An 18,615-nucleotide genomic window follows, 5' to 3' on the forward strand; every position below is an offset into this window, starting at 1 on the left:
TACCTGAAAAGCAATTTCTCGCGATTTTGATACAAAATCAAAAATTAAAGTAGTTCAGAGTTTCAATGTTAAATTCATGGTTGGAACTAAGTTCATATTAGTTTCATGGTGACGTACCATACAGCATCAGGTAAATTTTGCAGGTCATGATTTTCAGAACACAATCAAAACATGTTTTAGAAAAAATCAGATTTGTTAACAAAGTTTTTAGTAAGAAAAGAGTTGACTGTAATTTTAGTATTTGAAACCCATTGATGGGGAATTTTTGTGTTGGTGAGTTGTTAACAAATTGGGTAAATTTACTCTAGAAATAACAACGAAATACCCCTTACTTAGTCATATTTACAGTAAGGAAAGTTTCCCATCAGCAAGTGCTAACGAAGCAAAGATGAATAGTATACCCACATGAAAAATAGTAAGAGAAGAGAAGAGAAGAGAATTTTAACACGGTATATATATTTCCATCAGCCTATTCAAAAAAACTATTATTAACTAACTACCTACCTACCTATACAGGTACAACAGAATAAAAATTAGCGTTAGGCCGTGTTTAAAAACTCAATTACTTAAAAACTGTGGCGAGTCATCTTACCTTGACATTACTCAAAGAAGTCGCTTAAGTAATTCTCGGGGTAAGCTGTTCCACAACTGAGCACCACTGTATGAACCGAAAAACTTCTCTTAAAATAGTCAGTGCGTGGTTGTGGAAAAGCTAATTTGTTTTTAGTGTCCCTTGAACGGTAAGCATTCAAGCTATTGCAAAAAAAAAAGTGAAGTCAAATATTCTGGTGTCAGCCCATGCAAGGTCTTGAACATAATAGCTTTCTTTTCTAATCTTTAATTATAGAGATTCCGCCACCCTAGTGCCCGGAACAAATCGTTCAAGTTATTCCATAGCTAGCATACATTTAATAAGCGAGCTGTGCGATTTTGAAGCTTTTGAAGCTTTTCAGATAGGCCTTTGTTACAGCTTCCACATACAATATTACAATAATCGAAGTGAGGCTGAACAAGACTATTATAAATTTGGATTATAATATTGAATGGAATCGATGTCGTATTCGCTTGATTGCATCAAGGGAGGGAGCAATCTTTTTGCAGACACTTTCGAGCCTCTTTATGGGTACTCACGGTCAGTCGTTTTCGCAATTTTTTGGCAAATCTTCGGTTTGTTAAGCAGATCTTCGTTTTATTTTTGTTCGTTTTTTTCCTGAAATGTGGTCAAATGTCAAAATTCAAAAATTACAGATCTTTAGTTTTTACGAGTTTGACAGTTTTACTGATTTCTGAGTGTTCAATTTGATCACGCGAATTTTGGTCAATTTCAGATCTTCGCTTCAATCTTGAGATTTCCGTGTTTCCGCGGTGATCTTCGCGTCTCCGATTTTCTTCGGAAATAGCCATAGAGAGGCTCACTTTCGATGTGACACTTCCAATTTAAAGGTTGGCCATGTAAACACGAAGGGATTTAACAGCCTTTTCATTTATAGTAAAAGCCCGGGAGTAAGAGAGGTTCCGGTTTTGGATTTGTCTACGGAAGTAGCCTGCGAACAGGCTTTCTGGAGAGCGCTCGGCCGGCGGGGCAAGCGCTCTCTAATCTCGTTCCCGGCTTGTCTACCTGCGAGATGTGGGAACGAGATTAAGCGCTCTCTGGAAATGTACATGTCGGGAAAGCCTGTTCGCAGGCTACTCGTGGGTGAGCGTAAACAAGACCTAAGCGCCTGGGAACAGCTGGTTTACGTTGTTGGCATTTCGTCCGCTTCTTTTTTATTTTTTTTTTTTAATGACGTGTCCCGTCTTTCCGAAAACCTGGGTCACTAATTAAAATTGTACCGCATGTACGTACAACAAACACGTGATCTAGCGATGCCAATGAATAACGAAACACCCCCTTCCCTTTTGTGGGAGCGCTAGTGAGCTACTCCAGACTCGTGCCTACATCAAAAGGTAGTTTACGTTTGACTTCCCTTTTCTTTGCATTTATCCGTCAAGACATCGTCTCGGAAATAAGTCTTTTGTTACATTTTCAGCAGAAAAATAACTGAGTTGTGACAGGAGCCTGGTTGTGATGGCATATTTTTATAACCCTCCCCTTCGGAAAAGGCTGAAAGTTAACAAAAAACCAGGGCTTTCCACAAGTTGCTCGGCAACTTTTCATATTTCGAGCAACTTTTTCCCCTTAAGCAACTTTTTTTCCTTTCGAGCAACTTGTTGCATTTTGAGCAAATTCCTAAACCGAATATCTCGAAGATTGGCCGAGTGCTGTTCGAAGGCCATACTAACGTTTCCGAAGATTAACGAAGTTTGCCGAAGATTTTCGTGGAACATCCGAAGACGTTTCGACTTTCGGCTCATTCCTCATTTAAAAAAAAAAAAACATTACAAAATTAGTTAGCAAACATGACGCTATCGATATATTCACAATTTTTCTCAGTGAAAAAAATCCTTGTGAATCAACAAATTCTTGCCTCAGTGTCATTTTAATAGATACTTCTGTTGCATTGAAATTGCATGAACCTGCTTGAAAAATCTTACCTTCAAAGGGAAATTAGAATATATATTTGGAGATATTTTCTTGATAAAAAAACATCGTTTTGGATTTTTGAGGACAATATTCTACGTTGTATCGGTCTCTGCTTTTGATTTTAACTTTAAAGCAACTTTTTAATCAAAAATAACATACAGTAGAGCCCCGGTAACTCGAACTCGGATAACTCAAACAACCCCGCTATAAACTCGGCCAATTCCGTTTCCCCTGGATTTGAACCCACCTTTCAGTCTTCAATCCACCTCAATTACTCGAAACCCCGCTATAAACTCGAACTGTTTTTCGTTTCCCTTCAGAGTTCGAGTTACCGGGGTTCTACTGTATTTGGATTTTTGGAGCAACGTTCGAGCACCTTTTCTAGAAATTTCGTGCAACTTTTTGAATAATTTTGAGTAACTTGTGGAAAGCCCTACAAACAACTGCACCCCCCCCCCCCCAGCCCACTGCAATTTTCCCGCCTAACAACCAACAAGACCATATCTAGACTCGAATATAACATTTGACAATGAGAGTGTTTAAATTTTATTCTAGATCTCCACTGCGAAGAAATAAGATAGTTTTATTATTTTAAAAGTTAAAAAATAACGCACGAAGACATTTCACATTTCTTCATTTTCTCTTCTATTCGAATCCGTGTTTCTCTTATACCGATGACGTCAAGGTATGAGCCGATTATCACATGACTTCTCGAGTGACACGGACTAACGCAAAATGGCGGACAATTTGGGGGTTTCAGCGGAGGAATCTGCTCCAATAGAACCCGATACAAGTGAAAATGCTCCTTTATTGCAGGAACAAGAGAATCCAAATGTAGATCCAGGACCACCTCCTCCATTCATAGCTAGTAAGTACATTTTACTGCTAAGTTTAGTTTAGATTCGCTCCCTAGCGAACTGCCAAGTCTCCGAAAATTCGTTCCTGTTTATTTTCGTAGTGTGTTGCGAAATGCTTGCCGTTTTGCGTTTAATAATTTTCAAATCACTGTTGCTTTCACTTAAGAATCTTTCTAGCTGAATCGGGAAAGTCTTAAGTGTTTTAAAACTACTCAACTACTCTCTAAAATATGATTTGCCGTGTGATTTTAGGTTTTGTTATGGGTTGATACGAAATTCGTGCTCAAAAATGTTAAGAGGAATCCACTAGGAGTGGATTTTATTAGGAAATTTCTTTTTTATTTTTAAAATTTTTATTAATTGTCTTCGAGAAGATACATTTCATAGATTTGGAAGAAATCGTTTCTTTGAAGTTTTTTAAAACTTATGACAAAAGCAAAGAATACTTTTAATGATGAAAAGTAATTATTACAAGAAAAAGAATTTTAATCCATGCAGAAGAAATCTTGCAAACAAATGTTTCGTGATGTCTGCCCTCAATGACATATAATCATAAGCTTAAATAACTTAGTACATATTACAGAACTGTTAACTAAACCGGATAGATGATGTTACATGTACAGATCATGCATTACTGTTTTAATACAGCTTTTCTAGGGGTGTTACTGTATTCAGTTTGAATATTGAGGTTTGGTATTTTGGTACTTAAAATTGTCTTTGTTTTCAAGTAAGTCGATATTTGATCTGAGTACCGAACCGTGAACTGTCCTTTCATTTTCATAAGCCCAACTTGGAGCATCACTAGCTATGCTCTGTATTGGTAGATTGACTTTGTTACAAGTATAATTACAACAGTGAAAATGACTTAATATCTAAAAGGTTTAGGAATTCTTTGCATTAAAGCAACAGATTTCCACTCTATGAAGCATGATACAATCAAAAGAAGGTACAACTTGTGTTGAATATATAAATCAGGTTTGATGCTGATTAAAAATTTTAAATTAAAGTAAAACGTTTCAGTCACTCTGTGACCTTCATCAGTTAAAAACTGAAACAGTTCTAATGAAAACTTTTAACTGATGAACTTAGGTCACCGAAGTGACCAAAACGTTTTACTTTAAAACTTTTTAATCAGCTTCAACCCCAATTTATATATTCATTCTCATGCCTGATCTTTTACTTCTCATGTTGTTTGTCGATCTGCAAAGAAGTACCCAGATTTGTGAGGTTGTTTGAAAAATTGTCCCACTATATAAATGCTGCCCAACTGATCTTGTATATCCTGAAAATTCAATTTATACAGCAGAAACATTTTATATTACAGGATATGATACTGAAAAGTAAAAGTGGTTTCAATTTGTCGTCGCTACTTCTGGAGGGTCGTTATTTTCAGAGAGTCACTACTTTTATTATTTCCTTAAAGCTGGTTGGACAGGATTGTTTTCAGATTGTCATTGTTTCCTTGTTGCATTTGTTTTAGGCCCAGCACTACCCCCTCAAGCTCCTGGAACACCACCACCAGCTTACTCTGAAATGCCGCCACCGTATGCCCCACCCATGTCGATGAACACAGAACCATCTGTAATCTGCAGAGTGTGTCAACAACTCATCTACATCAGAGGAAGGGAACACCAGCGCGTGGTAAAGTGTGCTAACTGTCAAGAAGCCACGGTAAGAAACTGAGCCTGGTTTTAAATCAAGTGCACAACAAGTAAAATTTCCTGAACTCAAATTTTAAATTGAGGTTTACGTTGAGTTAGTCTCCTTTGCAGCTGTTATTTGTGTTGAACTATTACGCAACACTTCTACCCGCTGAAGGGAAGAAAAAAAAGGCCGCAAAGGAGATTAGCAAAATAGCCATTTCGTGTGTATAATTTATAGGGGCCGAAGTTAACGTATGAATAAGAATACCGTAAAATTCCGGTTATAAGCCCTGGGCTTATACATACAACTTCGTAAGGGTCTTCGTAAGCGGAGGGGCTTATATCCGCTAGGGCTTATAAGCGGAATAAAAAAAAAACTTTTTGAAACGAGCGGGGGGGGGGTGCGAAATACGTTTTTACGTTAAAAACACATAATAAAGCAATATTTAGCCCTGTTCAGTACTGTCTTTCCGCAAAGGGGGGCTTATATCCAGGGGGGGCTTATAACCGGATGTATTTTTTTGTTTCCAGGTAGATGGGCCTATAACCGGGGGGGCTTATAAGCGGGGGGGGGGGGGGGGGGGCTTATAACTGGAATTTTACTGTACAAGTTTTTTACTGACCTTCCCTCAAAAGTCAGTTTGGTTTTGTTTGTAAAAAAAAAAAACACTCAGCCACTGCCAATCCTATATTTATCTACAAAACTGCTCAACTTACCTTGTAGGTGTTGCACAGTTTAAATTTATCATTGGTTTAAAATTTTTCAAACCAGCTTGATTTTTATTTCCCTTTGCTTCAGATTATGATAATTAATGAATATGAGACAATAAAAAGCAAAATCAAACTGGTTTAAAAAAAATTAAACCAAAGATAAATTTAAACGGCAACATAGGCTCTAATGGCATTGACTTGGAAATATACCTTAAGAGCCGATCAATGTAGTTGTCATTTGTCACTTTTTTTCTTCCTTTTCATTGGCCGTGAGCCCACCAGATGATCGGCAAAAAACTGGGTTTTCATGTAAATAGTGGTCTGCTCGTGCACATTACCCAAGTTTGACAGTGATTTTGCTGCAAATAGTATTCTGTCCATGGCTATTTGTGTTCACTTCTGTGAAAAATGGCAGCTCATTTTCCACAGTTGTCGGAAAACAGTTTAAAATTTCTACTGGACCAAGAACAAACTTGAGATTGAATGATAACACACTTATTAATTAAAACTCGATTTGGATGGCAATATTAGAGCCCTTAGTTCTCTTTTTAACAAAATATTTACTTTTAATTAGTAAGTGATAGTGTCTTTCTCTTTCAGCCCATTAAACCTCCTCCTGCCGGCAAGAAATACATCCGGTGTCCGTGTAATGCTCTGCTGACATGTAAGGTCTCCTCTGTTAGAATATCTTGCCCAAGGGTAAACTGGTAAGTTGCTATCATTATACTTTTCCCCAATGCTACAACATGTTCATCACCTAAGGTGCAATAATAATAAAGACTGAATTATTGTCTGTCTCATGATGTACCGGTGGTCACTTGAGATGTAGGGTGACGTTTTGACTGCTTACATACAGCTAATCTTAAGTGAATAAGTGCAATTTATATTGAAGATTTTATTTTTATTTTTCAGCAAGCGAATAATCAATCTCGCTCCAACTCCATCTGTACCTCCAGCAGTAACAGTACCTTCCTTGAACAGAGCCCAGTTCAGAGTCACTTGTGGTCACTGCAATGAAATCTTCGTGGTAAGTTAAAACTCTTTAATCTGCCAGTACTGTAACTTGGAAACTGCACTGGATACACTGGAATCTCTTAAGATTGAGCACTAGATGGGTAAACTGTTCCCAATTAGAAATCCAAACATAAGTTTGTACATTATTTTGTTTTTGAAATGCAAAATTCCTTCCACTTATCCCCTAACAAAAAAAGCCCACCAGAAAGCCTTTTGAGAGAATATATAAAGCCCAAGGCTTATTTTTGTAAATATTCCATTGCACCTAAGAAACCAATTCAATTAAAAACACTTAATCAGTAAGTTATCTTCTTCTGATATAAACTCCCAGAATAATCGCCTAGACCATACTGTTATTGTTATTATTGTTATTCTAACACAAGTTGTATCTTCCCTCCAGTTTCACACAACAAGCCACCTTGCTAGATGCCCCCACTGCAGAAGAATGTGAGTACAGCATCAGATGCTCTTTGTGTTGTTTGCTTGATTTAAGTTTGAGTATTGCTTTTAAACCGTGATCAATGTGTTCATTTCTCAGATCCTCCGTGGGACATCACTTTGCCAGAACACGTGCCACCATATTTGCCATCATCGGATTCATCTTTTTAGCAGCAGGTGTTGGGGTGACTGTGGGGACACTGGACCTTGCCAGAAATTCTGGAGGTAATTAAGCTTCTGTACCATGTTAAACTAAACTCATAAAGTCTTGTCACAAATCATTATATCACCCTTCAAATCAACCCTGGCTTCTGTATTAAGGGTTTGTAAACACTGCCCTCTATTTAGGGTCTAATGACAGAGGTACATTTATTTCTGCAATGATTCCATTTTTTCACCCATTTTTTGGATCCCTGATCCCAAAATTCTGGTAACTCATGATTGCAGTGGTGATTTCAAAAAACTGCGATGATCCTGTTTTGATCCCAGATTTCATCATCTGATCCGTAATCCTGTCACTGTGGTCCCTGATTCTGGGGTTCTGATTTCTGATCCCACCCCATTGATTCCTGATCAATGCCACATACAAAATGTTTTGACCCTGGTCTAGAGTTTGAATCACAATAATGTAAGGCATGGAGACATACAGTAGAACCCCGGACTCGACTCGGATACCGAACAACCCCGCTAACTTGAACTATCTCGTTTCCCTGGATTGAACTCACTTTCAGCTACTCGGTACCGCCGGAACTCGAAAACCCCGCTAACTCGAACTAAATTCGTTTCCCCGATCAAATTGGGCAACCCCGTAACTCAATTCGGTTCTGCACCGCCACGGTGCCCGAGAGCAACAAACAGATCACGATTGACAGCCCCACAATTAAGTACGACGCGATAAGTTTTCATGTGCTGATACTGAAGTGCTGAAAAATCAGTAAACTATCAATAAACTGGCAAATTAATTCAATCGACCCCGACTGACCCCGGAACTCGAACTGTTTTTTCGTTTCCCTTCAGAGTTCGAGTTACCGGGGTTCTACTGTACATGTAAGCACCTCATGTACTTTTTTTTACAATAGGTAATTTTACTTGTTATAGAAGAACCTGTGCGATTACAAGTTTAAGTACTGAAAACAAAATGTAAACATACTACTGAAGGCCCATAATGCATACAGGGAGGTAATATTGCTTATTTATAGGAAGAAATTAATGCTGGTTAATTGTGTTCTCTCTAGGTATCTACGTGGTATGGATTGGTGCATTTGTGGCTGGCATTCTTAACTTAATCAGAAGTTGCTACTACTGTACAATGACAGTCAGTTCAATTGAAGGGGAGCCATAGAAACTGAATAGAAGCAGGCGTCCTGAGAGGACAAACAACAAGCATGCCGCTGCATGCAAATTTTTAACTTGTAAAAACATCAGAGGAATGAGATCGCAGTTATATCAGAATGCATGTATAAATTTAATGGAACATGCGGTGTAAGAGAATCCGTGAAGATTCTCTCTACAGGCTAGTGGTAGAGCAACAACAGCAACAACTTCAGAGAAACGTTTTGTTGCTCTCGCCACTGTTCACGAGAAATGATTTGGGAAATCCCCGTTGAAAATTATTTGGCATTCTGGTAATTTTTTTTTAGATTGTAGAGATTTTAACTTTTGACAAGGTGCATTCAGAAGTGTTTCAGGTGTACCACTATTGTCATGTGATAATTTAATTTTTTAATTCAGTTTTGACATATTACCGGTTGGTTTTCCAAACTTCTCAGCCAATAATTTGGAATTTCAGGCCCCGTCCACACTGCCCGGGTAAATTTGAAAAGGAGAATTAATTTATTTCCTTGTAAAGGCTAAAACAACGGGGGGGGGGGGGGGAAAAAGGAAAGGGGGGGGTCAGAATGATTTGGCATTTCATTGGCTGAAAAATTAAGCATAAAAAGATGTCAAAACTTATAGTAAATAATAAAAAATATTATGTTGTGTTTTACTGTAACAAGAAATTAAAAAAAGAGCTGAACGTGAGGGAGCTCCCTCAGCGTTCCAAAGCAATTTCTCAAGATTTTGATACAAAATCATAAAATTGAGGTAGTTCAGAGTTTCTATGTAAAATACATGTTTGAAACTAAGTTATATTAGTATGTCATACCATACTGCACTAGGTAAATATTGCAGGTCATGATTTTCAGAACAGAATCTAGATTTTAGCAAAAATCATTTATTCCCAAAAAATCAGATTTGTTAACAAAGTTTTTAGCAAGAAAGAGTTAACATTAATTTTAGCATGACATTGTATAAACCCTTTGATGGGGAATTTTTATGTTGATTAATTTTTAATAAATTGGGTAATAAATGTAGTTTAAAAATAACTTATACCCCTTAAGTCATATTTATATCAGAAGTTGATTGGTTTCATCCCAAGCCTTGCGTTGAAAAGTTTCTCATCAGCAACTGCGTAATAACTTAGCAGAAATGATAGAGTGCACCCACACGCCAAAACATTAAATAAATTTTACCTCCTCTTTCAGCGTTGCGTGCATAGAGGCTTTCTACCAACATCCATCTTTCGATGCTAAACGGACAACACTGATCAAAATCTGTCAATCACAGCCTACTAGCATGACCTTCTGAACTTGTGGGTTCGTTTGCGTGAAACCAACAACGGTATGCATTGATTTTGATTGCTCATTTCAAACAGCATGTCGAAAGATGGATGTAGAAAGAAAGCTATGCACGTAACACTGAAAGCAGGTGTAAGATACCACAGTTGTGTTAGCAAGGCTTGGAGTTAAATTTTAGCAGTAAAGTTATAATTTTAGCTTTCTGTGCAGACGTCCTTTGGGCTTATCCACGAAGAAAAATGATCGTGTGACGAGCCCAAAAGGTGCCTGTGTTGGGCGTTGTTTGTAGTAGTTTTTTGTTGGCCCTTTTTAAAAATTAGAGGCTGTGAAGCACACATTGACTCGCAATGATAGGAATGTCTTACATATGTTACAAGTGTCTATTAAATGTGACTGAATCGTTTAAGAAAGGCGTGGCTAGTGTTTATTTCAATATTGTACTGAGATGTACCCTGGGTACCAGAGGATTTTTCTGACGGCGGAAACTGCGCAAGAAAAACCTGGAACCCAGGTTAACTGAGATGTCACCTTTTATCTTATTTGTGCATGGCAAAGGGGGGGGGGGGGGTGGCAAGAAAATCCAGGGGGTTTATACGTTATTTTGGAAAGCTGAATAGGGGGTTCAGCAAATTATGGGGACAGAATAGTAGACAGGATGAAGTTCAGAGGATGTGACATTTTTCCCTACCAAGGAAGGGTGCTGGGTAATATTTCGAAAACACTGGCCCATCTTTAAGCGATGGCGTGACATCGCTTTATGCCATCAAACGAACGGTTCGGTTTGTCTGTTTGGCCCGATTAAACACAAACACAATATATACTTCCGTGCAGTTAGAATGGAACACTACAATGTATAAACGAAAGAGACTAATTATACATGATGGGGTCTATTAGATTTAGTTGACAGAATTTTTTAATTCTTATAATTCAAAGGGACACGGTGAGCAAGAGGCCGTTTGACCTTTCTCGCAGCTTAAAAGCTTACTCGCGCTTATCGTATGTCGTTTATCCGTGATATCACACTACAGTATAACGCAATATTTGTTGAGACAACATAGGCAAATCTAAAAAAAGTATAAAAATAATAAAATATTACTGTTGTTCAATTGCGAAAATCTACGAAGAAAATGTATTATTTTCATCCTTGGTCTGTGAATTCATAACAGCTATACAATCACTAACAAGCTTCTTATGTTTAAAAAATGTAAGCTGCAGTTGGATAACAGTTTTTTTCACACACAAGGTGTCAGTTATTTTTATTTACTTTAAGTTTTTCCTCAAAATTATGTAAGACCCCTTGTGAAACGCCATCGCTTCTGCATGCATCGCGTGCCATTTTTATTGATACACTACAATCAATTCTAACTTTTGGCTGCCTCACCCCAAAATTCGATTTTGACTTCACTAACAGGAGACATTTAATGTGAAGAGTTTATTGAGGATGCGTCAGTCAGTCATCTGATGCAAAATGTATCCTGATTACAATCTTGAATCTAGCAAAAAACAACAATTCGTTCTAAGAGTATTAAGGTGTGTGCTACGCCAGATACGAAAAACCACTAAAAATTACCTTTTAGAAGTGGCCAAAAATAAGTGGAAACGTATTCCTCATCTAATGCAGCAGCACGAGACCCCGAGGAAAGGGCACAAAATAATCTAGAGCATTTTTCAATAGACTTGTTACAAAAGTTGAACAAACAACACTTTAAAGAAAAAAAAAACAAACGAAGACGAGGACTGACGACGTAGAATGACCTAATTATAAACTCCCGCCAAAACCGATATATACCAAAACATCCCATAACAACCCGCGAACCTCTTAATCGTCGTCAAAATAGAATTCAAACAACGTCAGAAATTACATTTACTGCTGGCCTGACTGGAATGAATAATTATCGTTGTTAGAATTGGTAATTTGCATTTGTTGAAAAGCATGCAAATTTGTGTAAATATAACCTGCAAGAGCATGCGGCTTTTTGACTCTTGTTTCACCCGCCGAGAAAAAACCGGATGCTCTCGCAAGCTTAATTTTTTACAGCATGGCAAGCAAGAAGCCCAATAAGCTTGTATTTCTCTGGTCGTCTCCACGATCATGTTCTTCTGTATTTGAGCGTTCGATCTTGGCCTTGTCCAGCACTCGGTTGCCTATATCCGAACCATTTAAAAGCCCCGGGGGGGGGGGGTGGGTAAAAGCTTTCTATTTTGGTCCACAGAGGGGTCAGAGTCAAAATTATCAATCACACGAGATTGACCCGAATGCAAGTTACGGAAGAAGTGGCCAAAACGATAATAGATGAGGTAACTTCAGGCAAAGGGAATGAAGTGATTTTTGTTAAAGACATGGCTTACACATTGAAAGGAAGACTCAATATTTTAGAGGAATGGTTTTGTGAAGCGAAACATTCATTTCTTATTCGCGATCCACAAAAAGCCATTTCATCGCATTATCGAATCCTCCAAAACAAAGAAGTTCGAGCGAATGGCCGGGTTCACTTGGATTCTAACGAAATTGGCTTTCGGCAACTACACGAAATGTACGAGTTTGTCAAAGAGAAACTTGATCCGAATCCTGTGGTTGTTGATGCAGATGACTTGCTCGACTCGCCGAAGCAGATCATGAAGGCCTATTGTGATGTGATGGAGTTTGTATCAAGTATGAAGATCACATGACCTCTTGGACGGCAGGGGAGGTACCACAGCACTGGCAAAGGCGTCCCTTTTCGTTGCCATGGCGACAAACTGCTATAAACAGCAGCGGCTTTATCAAGACGGGCAGTGTTCCAGGCGGAGTGACGTATCCTGCTGAAGTCATTAAAGCCATCGAAGAAAACCGGCCATTTTACGAGAAGTTGCATTCTGCTAGGATTAAGTTGGCATCAAGTATTAAGATCACATGACCTCTTGGAAGGCAGGGGAGGTACCACAGCACTGGCATAGGCGTCCCTTTTCGTTGCTATGGCAGCAAACTGCCATAAACAGCAGCGGCTTTATCAAGACGAACAGTGTTCTAGACGGGGTGAGGCAACTTAATGTTTATTTTGAACATAAATGTGAATATTACTCGCTAAAGTTCATGGTTATAGGAACGTTTGAACGTTTCCCATACATTCCTTTATAATTTTGAAACCTCATTGGCCCCTTATTTGTGTGGGGCCCCTGTGTCGGATGTAGGTTGTCGCGTGATTTCAGGTTGTCTCGTTTGGTCTTTTAATGCAACATCTTACAAGTAAACATGAAACAGCGCAGTTTCAGACCGGAAAGGTGAACTCATTTGACTTATTTCTCAAGCGAAAGTACAATGGAAAATTATTACCATGCTGTCAATTGATTGGCCATATTTCATTCTGCACTATCCTTTGAATCTCTGAGTTCTAGTCACCCAGTCTAGTATGTAGCCACCGCCTTACAATTATCCAAAAAAAAAATAGAAAACGAGAAAAGAGAAAACGAGTAAAGCGAATTGCTCGCTGCCCCCTTTTAATAGGCCTTTTCGCGTCCGTTGGCACCTCCCGTCTAACAACTAGTCCAACATTGTGGGGTCTTAGTTTTCGTAATTGGCATATAGGAAATTCCGAAAACTAAGACCCCTTCTTGTTGATTTTTAGCAGAATAGCCCGAGCACTCGCAGGCTTGCCTCTCGCGTCAATTGAGAAGTGGTCTTAGTTTTGGTCAGTTTTCGAAATTTCCTTTATATATTTTATGCCAATTTATATAAAAACTAAGACCCCACCGATACGTGACAAGCGACAAAAAAAAAAAGGATTTCAGTGATGATTTTTAGGTTTCCGGGGTCTAAGGTCTTAGGTCTTGCGTTTTCGCGACAATCTGAAAAGCGACGTGCCATAACTGACACAATAGACACTATTCTCATTCAGTGAATGCAAATAAGTGGCCCTGTATTCTTTAGGTTGGCTCTGTGTAACTGTTTGTATGTTCGAAATATAAATAAATGAATGGGGATATTGAAAGGATCTTAGAATTGTAAACGTTTTTCGAGTAATGTCTACTTCTAAGCTCTAAATAAACGTTAACTTGCCTCAGTTGTTTTTTGTTGTCGTTTTTGAGCCTCAAAATAGAGAATTTGGGCGTTTTGGAGTGTTTTGCGTTGACTCTTCTCCTCTTATAGCGTGAAAGGGGTTATCCCCAGCATTATTTCGCCAGTACCAATTTAAGCTCATTTATATACCTGGTGGAGAAAAAGGCACTCTGCGAGTAAAGTGTCTTGCCCAAAACAAACACAGTGACCCCACCGGGCTCCAACCCGGACCTCTCGATCCGGAGTCTGGCGCGCTTACCATAAGGCCACCGTGCCTCCCACACTATCGAAGGTATACGAAAAGGTACCTTTTTTGTCAAAAATGGTTTATGTAAAGATAAGAATTTAGTTTTTGGGACGGAGCCACCCGGCATCTTTTTTTTTTTTGAATACCCTACCCCACCTAACCACCAGAAACTGACCAATCAGAAGCGGTCGTTCCCGCGAGCTCGGTAAACATTGCAACACGATCTGACAGAAATCGGCTGCGGACGTAGCCGTATATATTTCCGGCTGTCGTTTCTCTCCGCCGAAGAAAAACAACAGCAGAGAGAAACGACAGCCGGAAATGCGTCTGCGTTCGCAGGCTAACCCCCATCGGGAACGGAGCACGCAAGGAAAGAAACTTGTGAGGCAAGTCACAGAGATTTGGTCCCTGCGATTAAAACGGGTAGCTTACAGCCCCGGGGGGGGGGGGGGGCACTCAAAAAAGTTTTGTACGGGGAGGCTCCGCCCCAAGCTCTTACCCCTTACCCTTTTATATACCATTTTTACAGAAATTGTACCCCTTTCGTATACCTTTTACTGAAAGAAGGTACCCCTTTCATATACCTAAAAGACATGGCATAGACTTAGAACAGGACGTTTTCTTGTCATTTTCATGCTGCGCTTTATAAATTAAAATAATACAGTCATAAAGTGCGTCTGTTCGAAATATTTTAATTCAAGGCCCTTTTAAAACCCTAAAACACGGATTTACATACCCTTTCATATACCTAAACTTGTGAAATCCGTACCCTTTTATATACCTGAAGCCTGATAAAGGTACCCCTTTCGGGCGGAGCCTCCCCGTATAGGCCATTATATGGAGTACCCCCCCCGGGCTTACAGCACTGAGTATTCACGAAGGGACTTCTTACAGGGACTGGTGGTATAGAATTGTACCCTCTTGTGTACCGACCTTGAAAGCGAAAATGTGCAAGACCTCTGTAAGAAGAAAAAGTCATAAAAGAACAGCGGGAAGCCAAATAACGAGACGATAAACTAGCTAGTAGGCTTCGGCTGATAACATCAACCTCGATCATGATTTAATATTGCGGAAAACACGAAAACCGAACCTAATTTTTTTTAATTATACATTGCTTTAAAGAAAATATCGACAAACGATTTCAACACTTGTGCTATTTAGCAGCCAAATCGGGTGTTAAAAATTGACCTTTTTCAATAACGAGGTATCATTGTACATGTCATTGTGAATGCAAATTCTTTCTAAAACTGGGTGCTACTTTGGAGACCAGGGGCGGTCACATACTCACTCAAAATATACCTGAGTACCCCGTCCACCCCCCCCCCCTCCCCTGGGGGCTATCTTATCTTTTGGCTTCTTTGGATCGTGATTGAAAAGCAACAGTTTTGACCCGTCACTTTTATATGAGTCCCACGGGGGGGGGAGGACGTTACTTTACGACCCTCGTAAAAAAAATACTTTTGAATCCAAATTCCCGCGAAATCTGTTCAAAACAAAACAACAGTCGCGCACGAGCAGTCATCCTTCTCTTGGAGTCCGCGATATTTTGAACTGCGGCTACATCACGTGATTAACTTCACAAAATCACGTGATCTATTGAGTCGGCGCAGTTTAAAGAATGACGTCATTCTCAACTTTTGTTTCATCCTCGTGGTGAAAACGTTGCAGTGACGTTTTTCGCCGGATAGTCGAAGGTGTGTTTACTGAGAGCTGAAATTTCGCATATTTTTCTCCTTTCTTGTGGTTTAAAAGAGAGCAAATTGTGACAAAACGTTCTCTAGTGGCCATGTCGTTTGCCTTGGATCACGATTACTGCTCAGTGGTGCCGAATGACAAAGATTCCAAGACCGATACGCCGTTAGATACATACGCAACGATACCCAAAGCGAAGAGAAAGGAAGCACTGTCTCCGAGAGTTGATCCTGACGTGGAGTTGTTGCCGATCGATGAAACTGCAAATTTTAATGGAAGATCAAGTTCTTTGTCTCCTGCTCACAGTATGGATAGTGGCGTGGATGCCGGCATGGAAGATTTCTTAGCCGATTTTGCTTCATCTTGGGCAGACGAAGACTTCGGTTTGAACGAGAATGATATAAAAGATTTGGAAGATCTTTTGAACTTGAGCGAGAACATTCAAACAAACAAACTGTCCACTGCCAAAACTGCGAATTCAAGTGTCGCTGCAGCTCGTCCGCTGACGAAACCAACTTTTCAGTTTGGTAAAGGCAGCAAAATAGCTGAGGAAAACGAAAAAGCCATTGCAGAAAGGAACAAGAGAAACGCCATTGCTGCTCGGGAAAATCGAGAAAAGAAGAAGAAATACATGGAAGGACTTGAAAACGATGTTGCTAAACTGAAAGAAGAGAACAAAACTTTAAAAACCCGCAACGAAAGTATGACAACCATGATCAGAAAGCTTTCAGACGAGGTGAAATATCTTCGAAGTGTTCTGGCTAATGAGAGCACAATTTCGCTCCTGCTCAAGAGTGTGGCGGCTACACCGGGAATTTCGCTGTCTTCTTCGCTCGTGCAGTCGTCGGGCAGCGAAGAAACCGAGAAAGAGAATGACAAGGAAGAGGGTGAGAGGCAGTATGCCACAAGGAGCAAGAAAAGGCGGTCAGACGAGGGAGTGGGAGCTGTTCAAAGCAAGAGAAGCCGCTCGAGTACCCCAGGTGGTGTCTGCCTTCATGTGAGCCACGGCAAAGTGTCCTTGGAATTGTGTGCCAAGTGTGAAAGGAAAGCAACACAAAATGGATTCCTGTAAAATTGCAAACAAAATGTCGGTATTACAGGCCAAGTATAATATTTCTACTTTTGTCAAACTGAAGTTTTGATGCAGTGGAACATCAGTCATAAACAGAGAATGAACCCAAGTTAAGGTTTTGTGTCGCAGTAATTCAAGACAGAAAATGATGAAAAACAACAAAAAAAGAACCTGCTATGGTATAGGAATGTAATGTTCAGAATTTTGAGCAGCACGCACTCGTCGTCTTTCTTTTTCCTTTTCAGGTGCAGAAAAAGATTGGAACCAATCCACAAGTTATGCATGTAGTGGGCGGCATTACAGAACAGACTTCTAAACCTAAATGGTAAAGTATCAGATTCCTAGGATTTTAAAAGCTTGACCTTTTAATAAGTTTAGACAGGTTCTGATGTCAATACATTGCAGGGTTCGTACGGGTCATGGAAAACCTCGAAAGTCATGAAATTTACGAATTCCATTTTCCAGGCCTGAAAAGTTGTGGTATTCAGGTGTGGGTCATGAAAGTCATGTCATGTCATGGTATTGATTGTACAAAATAAATTTGGCAGGTTTTTTCCTGTGAAGAAAAAGGTAAAAGCGTGACTGAAATCAAGATAATTTTTGAAAATTTCCAAGAAAAATGGTCAAACTTGGGTCATAGAAAATTTTGAAAAGTCATGGAATTTCAAAAGCTCAAAAGAGTACGAACCCTGCATTGTCACTGCCATTGTTTGCTGTTAATAAAGCTGCCTTGTAATATCATTCAAGTGAGTGTAATAAAATTGGCAAAGGTTAACGTCATGATCCCAGCTGGGCCATCACTTGGCTGTACTCTAAAATTCTCTCGGCTGAAAAAAATTCTTATTAATGAACGCAGCAACATGCTTGCTGTGCAAATGTCATAAGTAGAGCACTTTTCATGTTTGAACATTTTGTCAGGTGCGAGGATGGTTGTGCTTTGCGCTCACTCATCAGTGTAGTTGTAATCTTGCGATTGGATTTCGTTTTATTTTCAACATGTTCCATCAGTCTTCTTGTTTGGTTCTTTTATAGAGATTGTAATCAGCTAAAGCACCTGGTTCATAACAACCATTTTAACTTAGAACTGAGAATGTAGAATACTATATATGTTTCTAATTAACTTTTAAAACTTGCTGGAAAAAAGAAGACCTTGATAGCAAGCACTGCCATCCTTACAGTCCCCTAGCCCATGATAAAACTTGTCTAAATACTCAAAAGGTCAAGCTTTTGTTCGTCAATCTGGAAGACAATGTAACTGACAAACAGTCATTTTTCCTTTCATGCTTCTTAAAGCTGCATCAACTACTACAGGCTTTGGAGAGCCCCTTCTGGACTTCTGTATGTAGGTAAAATACTTAAAATTAAATAGTGAGTGAAGAAAATGTGATGAAGAAGACTCTCAAGAGAACTGCAAAGCCATGAATCCGTATCATTAGGTTTAAGGTAGATTTGAAGAGGCTGCACTTTCTTTGATCACAGTTGGCTTGATTTCATTAAAAGGACTGACAGTGTTCACGTATTCAACCTGAATTTGTAAATATACGTTCATTTTGTATGCCATTGATTAACCTTTTGAACAGCAACAAGGAAATCATTTTGTACATAAAAAAAAGTGAACCAACTTTAGCTATTGCGTTTTTTGTGAAACATAGCAAGTAACAAAATAACGAAAAAGTTAAAAAAAAAAACCTATTGTATTTATGATTGTATATAATAATATTAGAATTAAAAAGAACTTTATTTTAATCTGGAATGTTGTTTGT

General features: G+C 39.1%; 3 protein-coding genes across 4 annotated transcripts; all 3 read left to right on the forward strand.

Moving 5' to 3' along the window:
- Positions 1 to 3,232: 3,232 nt before the first annotated feature.
- Positions 3,233 to 10,215, forward strand: LOC144651301 (type 2 phosphatidylinositol 4,5-bisphosphate 4-phosphatase-like). Of its 2 annotated transcripts, XM_078511243.1 has the most exons (10): positions 3,233 to 3,392; positions 4,862 to 5,052; positions 6,336 to 6,442; positions 6,648 to 6,762; positions 7,150 to 7,196; positions 7,288 to 7,412; positions 8,423 to 8,976; positions 9,085 to 9,529; positions 9,587 to 10,083; positions 10,128 to 10,215. In XM_078511243.1, exons 1-7 carry the CDS (start codon positions 3,260 to 3,262, stop codon positions 8,527 to 8,529), a joined length of 825 nt encoding a protein of 274 aa, XP_078367369.1. In that variant the 5' UTR covers positions 3,233 to 3,259; the 3' UTR covers positions 8,530 to 8,976; positions 9,085 to 9,529; positions 9,587 to 10,083; positions 10,128 to 10,215. The 2 variants fall into 2 exon arrangements, with proteins under 2 accessions (XP_078367369.1, XP_078367368.1); XM_078511242.1 differs by having other exon boundaries at positions 9,085 to 10,083.
- Positions 10,216 to 11,997: 1,782 nt separating this feature from the next.
- On the forward strand, positions 11,998 to 13,743 carry LOC144652142 (uncharacterized). The gene has a single exon (XM_078512164.1). The coding sequence runs from the start codon at positions 12,062 to 12,064 to the stop codon at positions 12,473 to 12,475; it is 414 nt and encodes a 137-aa protein (XP_078368290.1). The 5' UTR covers positions 11,998 to 12,061; the 3' UTR covers positions 12,476 to 13,743.
- Positions 13,744 to 15,741: 1,998 nt separating this feature from the next.
- LOC144649223 (uncharacterized) lies at positions 15,742 to 18,598 on the forward strand. Its single transcript, XM_078508680.1, has 2 exons — positions 15,742 to 17,177; positions 18,146 to 18,598. The coding sequence occupies exon 1, from the start codon at positions 15,875 to 15,877 to the stop codon at positions 16,850 to 16,852; it is 978 nt and encodes a 325-aa protein (XP_078364806.1). The 5' UTR covers positions 15,742 to 15,874; the 3' UTR covers positions 16,853 to 17,177; positions 18,146 to 18,598.
- Positions 18,599 to 18,615: the final 17 nt, after the last annotated feature.

This window comes from Oculina patagonica, chromosome 4 (assembly GCF_052425735.1).
Source record: "Oculina patagonica isolate OP01 chromosome 4, crgOcupat, whole genome shotgun sequence".
NCBI classification, from domain to species: Eukaryota; Metazoa; Cnidaria; class Anthozoa; order Scleractinia; family Oculinidae; genus Oculina; species Oculina patagonica.